Source organism: Hevea brasiliensis, chromosome 15 (assembly GCF_030052815.1).
Source record: "Hevea brasiliensis isolate MT/VB/25A 57/8 chromosome 15, ASM3005281v1, whole genome shotgun sequence".
Lineage (NCBI taxonomy): Eukaryota > Viridiplantae > Streptophyta > Magnoliopsida > Malpighiales > Euphorbiaceae > Hevea > Hevea brasiliensis.
Window position 1 is genome coordinate 61,288,206 of NC_079507.1, and position 7,642 is coordinate 61,295,847.

General features: G+C 32.6%; 1 protein-coding gene across 2 annotated transcripts; it reads left to right on the plus strand.

The window, feature by feature from the left end:
- Positions 1 to 1,267: 1,267 nt before the first annotated feature.
- LOC110632313 (glutamate receptor 3.2) lies at positions 1,268 to 6,892 on the plus strand. 2 transcript variants are annotated; one of them, XM_058136261.1, is made up of 8 exons: positions 1,268 to 1,592; positions 1,699 to 1,756; positions 1,948 to 2,231; positions 2,516 to 3,741; positions 3,846 to 4,123; positions 5,094 to 5,125; positions 5,224 to 5,618; positions 6,213 to 6,892. In XM_058136261.1, exons 3-8 carry the CDS (start codon positions 1,982 to 1,984, stop codon positions 6,666 to 6,668), a joined length of 2,637 nt encoding a protein of 878 aa, XP_057992244.1. In that variant the 5' UTR covers positions 1,268 to 1,592; positions 1,699 to 1,756; positions 1,948 to 1,981; the 3' UTR covers positions 6,669 to 6,892. The 2 variants fall into 2 exon arrangements, with proteins under 2 accessions (XP_057992244.1, XP_057992243.1); XM_058136260.1 differs by having other exon boundaries at positions 1,269 to 1,592; positions 2,399 to 3,741.
- Positions 6,893 to 7,642: the final 750 nt, after the last annotated feature.

The window sequence follows — 7,642 nt, forward strand, 5'->3', positions numbered from 1 at the left end:
TAATTGAATTTAAAACGAGTTAATGATTTGAAAATATTAATTAAATTAGGATTTAAATAAGATAATTTTCATAGTTATCATAATTGTTGTCATCCCTAATAAGGGCAAAACTAATGAAATTTGGGAGACTCAAAATTTTTTAAAATTAAAATTTTATTTGTAAATTTTAGTTTTTTGAAAATATTATTTACTTATATGATATTTTTATCCTTGTATAAATTTTATTCATATTTTTTATATTATTTAATTTTAATCCCTTAATATTTTATATTTTTAACAAAACTTCTTTTATTTTCCTTTTATTTTTTTTTTTAGCATTCCAAAAATAAATTTCCACTTCCATCCCTAATTTAGGGATATGATCTATTCAAATAATTTCTTTTGCAGGAAAACGAAAAATTTGAGCTAAATTATGAGCTAAGAGATTAGCAACTCTGGGAATGAAGTAAAAAAACATGATGAGAAAAGAAATAAATAGGGTTGTTTTGACGTCTCTAACGTTTAAATCATGATAAGTGTCAATTATTGGACCCCATTAGAAGAAGAAGAGTATTAACGGTGGCTGAATTATCACGCTTTAAAGTAAATAAGATGGTATAATTTTTATTTATTTGAAAAATAATTTTAAAGATAAATATGTAAATTATGAGAATGAATTTTTTATAATTTAAAATTTATTTTAAATAATTTTTTTATTTTAATATTTAATTTTACAGATAAAAATTTACTTAAAATTAATTTTACTTCATTGATTTAATTATAAAAATTTTTATCATGTTTTTTATAAAAAAATTATATATATATATATTACACTTGTATTTAAGGCGGAAATATTTATCCCATTACAATATCACTATTTATCAATGCACTTACTTTCAAAAATTTAATATATTAGTGTTGTGTTTGGATTAAAAAAAAATAAGGGAAAAAATAAAATTAAAAAAAAATCTTATTTTTCACTCATTTATATTTAATTAAAAAATAAAATTAAAAAAAATAAATTTTACTCTCATTTTTTTAAAATTAAAAAAAATAAAAAAATATTTAAAATTTCAAAAATATTTTTTATATATTTTTATTTTTTTTAATATCTAAAAATAATATTATAATTTTATTATTTAAAAAATAACTTTCTTCTTAATATTTTCTCCTTTAATTCAAACATAAAACGAAAAAAAAATTCTTAATTATTACAATTTTTTTTTTAATTTTCGTTTTCATTATTTTCTTTCCTTCCATCTAAGCAAGTGAACGAAAATTCGGGAAATAACTTCAAAGCGTACTCCCAGCAAGTAGGCCGACCCAAACGAGTCCTAAGTTTTTTCTGGTCAGATCCTCTTATGATTTTCTCCTCCATTTATCTCCAAAGAAGCCACCATGGTACTGCTGAAGGAGAGTGACTAACACTGAAAAAGTGAAATGATTTCAGTGTTTCCAATCTCCTCCACATATATTAGTTGGAAACCCAACTCACCAAGTTTTTTCCTTTCTCCGTCTTCAAGTATTCATGCATATTCCTGCCACTTATTATAATATTGGAAAGTACCCACTTTTGAGCTAATTTTCTATTTCTTCGGAGTCCCAGAAAGCTTGTGAGTGTTTCCTTCTTGTTTTTTCATTTTTTTTAGGTTCTTTGTCTTTTCAGTTTCTATAGCAGCGTTTCTGGACGATTTACTGTTCAACTTTGTTCTTTTTCAGGATGGTTACTTTTTGACTCATTTTCTCACATTAATAATATTCTTCCTTTGAGTTAGAGGTGAGTGTTTATTGCTCGATACCCTGAAATTCCTTGCTTCTGCTTGCTTGTTCTTAGTGTTTGTTACACCCTCTTACCAAAGATGCTACTGTGATTGTAGTTCAGGTTGCTTATAACTCTTACTCATATTGATTATTTGAGTTTTTCATTGAATTCATCTTGATTTGTTTTCCTCTGTTTCACTTTGGAAGTGAGGTGGCAAAAGAATATTCAATTAGAAACACCATGAATCTGGTTTGGCTTGTGTTCTTCTCCCTTGTCTGCTTCAGTCCATTTTTGCATGGGGCTGTAAGCCCTGGTGCCGTGAATGTTGGAGCTATTTTCACTTTTAACACTATTAATGGGAAAGTTGCAAGGATTGCCATGAAGGCTGCTGAGGATGATATAAATTCTGATCCAAGCATTCTTGGAGGAAGGAAGTTTTCTATAACTATGCATGATTCCAACTTCAGTGGATTTATGGGCATCATGAGTGGTATGCTTTCTTTCTCTGAGTGTTTCTTATAACATTTTTTCCTAGCTTTTTTCAATCTTTAATGTAATTTACTTGGATATGTCACTTTATCTGTTAACTTAAGCAAGAAGATGATTTTCTTTATTTAATACTAATACCCGGGAATCATATTTATTAATTTATCACAGCATTAAAGTTTATGGAGAGTGATACTATAGCTATTATTGGTCCACAAAGCGCTGTAATGGCCCATGTACTCTCACATCTTGCAAATGAGCTCCATGTTCCTCTATTGTCATTTACAGCTTTAGACCCCACCCTGTCTCCTCTCCAATATCCCTACTTCATTCAAACAGCACCCAGTGATCTTTTCCAGACGACTGCCATTGCAGAAATGGTTAGTTACTATGGTTGGGCTGAGATTATTGCAGTTTACAGTGATGATGATCAGAGCAGAAATGGCATAACTGCATTAGGCGATAAACTTGCGGAGAGACGTTGTAAAATTTCCTATAAAGCAGCGCTTCCCCCAGATCCACTTGCAAACCGAAGTGATGTTCAAGGTGAACTAGTTAAGATTCTGAGGATGGAACCTCGAATAATTGTTTTACACACTTTCTCCAGAACAGGTCTGTTGGTTTTTGATGTGGCTCAAAGTCTTGGGATGATGGATAATGGATTTGCTTGGATAGCTACCACATGGCTGTCCACTGTTCTAGATTCAAATTCATCACTTCCTACCAAGACTATTAATTCTATTCAGGGAGCACTCACACTTCGTCCGCATACACCAGATTCAAAAAGAAAAATGGATTTTGTGTCACGGTGGAACAAGCTGAGCAATGGCTCCATTGGGTTGAACCCTTATGGTCTATATGCCTATGATACTGTTTGGATGATTGCTAATGCCATGAAAATGTTTTTAGATCAAGGCAACACCATTTCATTTTCCAATGATTCAAAATTAAGTGGTCTAGGAAGTGGGACTCTGAATCTTGGAGCATTAAGCATTTTTGATGGAGGAAAGCAGTTGCTTAAAAACATATTGCAGACAAATATGACAGGTCTGACAGGACCTATTCAATTTAATCCCGACAGGTCTCTTATGTATCCTTCATATGATATCCTCAATGCAATTGAAACTGGGTATAAGCAGATTGGATACTGGTCTAACTATTCTGGGCTATCTGTTGTGCCCCCAGAGACACTTTATGGACAACCAGCTAACCGTTCGAGTTCTAGCCAACATCTGCTCAGTGTTGTATGGCCTGGAGGAGTAACAACTAGACCCCGTGGATGGGTATTTCCAGACAATGGAAGGCAATTAAAAATTGGAATTCCAGACCGGGTTAGTTATCAGGATTTTGTATCTAAGCTTAATGGAACCGATTTAGTCAAAGGATATTGCATAGATGTATTCCTTGCTGCCATAAAATTTCTTCCCTATGCAGTTCCATACAAGTTCATTCCTTTTGGAGATGGTCATAAGAATCCAAGCTACACTGAGCTAGTAAATCAGATCACGCATGGTGTGAGTAAATAAGCCTCTGAAAAGAAATAATACCAACACATTTATACCAAATTAAGGGGAAAAGGATGTTGCATGTGCTGATTCCTATAAATCTATTCCTGCAGGTCTTTGATGCTGTCATTGGGGACGTTGCAATTGTCACAAACAGAACAAGGGTTGTGGATTTCACCCAGCCGTATATAGAGTCAGGGCTAGTTGTAGTAGCTCCTGTCAGGAAATTGAATTCAAGTGCCTGGGCATTCTTGCGACCATTTACTTTATGTATGTGGGTTGTTACAGCACTTTTTTTCCTTCTTGTGGGAGCTGTTGTATGGATTCTTGAACATAGAATCAATGATGAATTCCGGGGGCCTCCTAAGAAGCAAGTTGTTACAATTCTCTGGTTAGTGCTTTCATAAATTAGATAATGGTTCACACATTTTTTGTAGTCATATATAGGTCAATTTCGATACTTGATTTGAGGATAAATTAGCAGTCTCACACTTTTTATTTTATCTTGTGTTAAATCCTGAAAAGCATTGAAATTATAAATGAAAAACTACTAGCTTATTCGAATGAACTAGAAAAGCTTCTGTATCTAATTCCTTGCAAATCATAGTATAAGAGAAGGAAATTAGTATAGTTTAAAATACTGCTATGAAACTATGTTATGCAGTTAGTTTTGCATAATTTTTCTGCTTCTCTCAAATCTCACACAACTTAAAAAATCCAACTTCATTCTGATTGTCTAAGACTACAAACTCACAACACCTCAATAAGCTTTTCTGGATTATCTTTGAAAATGTGAGTAAAAAACTACTTTTTTTAAGTAATTTTCCCTTCATTTGAAAAAATTAAAAAAAAAAAATTGCAAATTGTTGTTAGAGTCATGCCGCTCCTTTCGGCGGGGAATTTACAAGGTCAGATTTTTCGCAAAGATCCTTTTGATATCACAACTTGGTTGATCCGTTTACAACCTAAACCTGCTAATGCCCAAGCCAAACTCTTTTTACCTGTCATTTAAATGGATGGCGCCAGAAGCTGCCTGCCCTACAATGAACAATCCATATTTGGCAACAATGACCAATATCCCAAGTTGGTCTTCCTCTACCACAAAACCACACAAGCAATTTCTCAAATGAGATTTATTAAAAGTGTTGACAGTTTAATTCTCTGTAGCATGTTTGCTAGATATTAATTGTATAAATTCAGAACATCTCTAGCTCAAGTAATTTATATTTATGTTGCCTTCTTTTTTACTTGCATTATTCTTTATTTAGCATTATCCTTTATTTAGCTCCATGTGTCAATATTTCACTCTCTTTCTCTCTCTCTCTCTCACTCTCTCTCATTTATTTATTTTTCCTTTGCAGGTTTAGCTTTTCAACTATGTTTTTTGCGCATAGTAAGTTTTTCCTCCATTTTGACATTTCATATTGTACAAAATGAGGAATTTATCATTACCAATACAATAATACCAACTCTGGCTTCTTTGATTTTCAGGAGAAAAGACAATGAGCACACTTGGTCGTTTGGTGATGATCATATGGCTTTTTGTTGTCTTGATAATCAATTCCAGCTATACAGCAAGCCTGACATCAATCCTGACTGTCCAACAGTTATCTTCACCCATTAAAGGAATCGATACTTTGCTAACTAGCAATGATCGTATCGGATTCCAAGTAGGGTCCTTTGCTCAAAATTATCTGAATGAAGAACTCAGCATAGCAACAACTAGACTTGTTGCTCTTGGCTCTCCTGAAGAATATGCAACTGCCCTTGCAAATGGAACTGTTGCTGCCATAGTTGATGAACGACCGTACATGGATCTCTTCCTGTCAGAGCATTGTGAGTTCTCAATCAGGGGCCAAGAGTTCACCAAAAGTGGATGGGGATTTGTGAGTATCTCAAGATGGAATTAATAATGAATGTCAAGATTTTATAGCTATTTTCTTTTCTCAATCGAAATTTCAACTATTATTTTTTTTATTCCTTGCTCAATCAGGTTAATTTGCTAGAAAGTCATCATAACTTGAATTTTTATCCATCTTCCAAATCCATCATATTGATTTCATACAAGTCAAGAAATTTATTAAAAAGTTTGAAAGGGTGTTACAAAACTCATGACGTGCAGCAGAGACTAGCAGAGAACCTTGATGTAGGTCCAGGCCTAATTAAAAGACAAAATGGATTGAATTGACAGAGAATATTTCTATCAAACCCCAAGTAGCTGGGATAATGCTGCTCTGAGTTACATTGTTGGACTTTAGAAAATATCAAAATTCAAACCTGAAAGAATTAAACTGCAAATTTTTAACTGTGTGTTCTTGAGGAGAAGCAAATAGGCAAATAACAGATTGTTGTTCTTGCCTAATTTTCCATCATCCTCAAGCTCCCAAGAAGCATAATATATTTTTTTTCCCCTCGTTTTTTTCTGTTTACAAGATGTTTTGCTAGGCCTTTTAAGTTATACTATTATGTGCATTCCTCAGGCATTTCCAAGAGATTCTCCTTTAGCCATCGATATGTCAACTGCCATTCTCAATCTATCTGAAAATGGTGATCTTCAAAAGATTCGTGATAAGTGGCTGACAAGAAAAGCATGCAGTTCCCAGAGCTCTGAGTCTGGCTCAGAACAGCTTCAGTTACAAAGCTTTTGGGGGCTTTTCCTCATCTGTGGCATTGCGTGTTTTCTTGCTCTCTTTATCTATTTCTGCATTATGTTACGCCAGTTCAGCCGGTACTTACCTGAAGATTCAGAACCTTCTGTCCAGGGCAGCTCTCGTTCTAGACGTCTTCAAACATTCTTATCATTTGCTGATGATAAGGTAGATGAATGGAAGAGCAAGTCAAAGAGAAAACGGGGGGACATGATATCGAGGGAAGATGAATCAGTTGATGGATCTGAAAGAAATCAAATGGACGTTTCTCAAGAGACATACAAGTGACTCTTGGCTTCATTGATCAGTAATGGTCAGTTCCAATGATCAGTCACAAGAGTTCTGTAGATAAATCACTTCCTGAGATCCAGTGTTCGACATAGTTGATGAAGCTGTTGGTGGTTCAACTTGTTTAATAGCCTATAATCTGTAAAGAAGGCAATATTTTGTCTGTGAGAGTTGAAACATATGACAATATTACATTTGCAGCTGCGAAAAACAGCACTTGCACATTCTTGTATTACTCATGATATATATATATATATATATATATATATATATATATACAGTGTTCAGTTTTATTCAACAGATTCCATCTCGTTGCTCCTCTGATCTTATTGTGATTATTTTTATGATTTTTTCATTTTTATAGTGTTATTGATAATTTAGTTTTTATATTTTATTTTTTAATTTTAATAAAATAAATTATTTAATCTTATATTTATCAATAAGTATATGAATAAATTTTGACAACTGTCCCTGAATTTATTTAATTGTAACATTACAGTCCCTCAACTTAAAAATGTAATATAAAATCTCATCAACTTTTAAATTTTATACAGTAAAATTTCTCTAACCTCCAATTACCAGTTTTTCAGTTAGACACTGACCTGGACAGTTTCAGCATGGAGCTTAGTCAGTATTTCTCTTTTTTCTCTCAAACTATATATAAATTGAATCATTCTTCTCTCTATAGATAGAATAAATTTTCATGCGTAAATAGAATAATTTTACACTTTACATAAGAGAGGAAAGAGAAATACTGACTAAACATCATGCGGGAGCTATTTACATCAGTTTCTAATTAAAAAATTAGTAATTGAAAGTCAGGATTTTTACTATGTAAAATTTAAAAGTTTAAGGGATTTTATGTTATATTTTAAAGTTAAAGGATTATAATATTATAACTATATAAATTTAAGGACAGCTATTGAAATTTATCCTAAGTATAACAATAGGTTAAAGGAGATAGACATTTATTT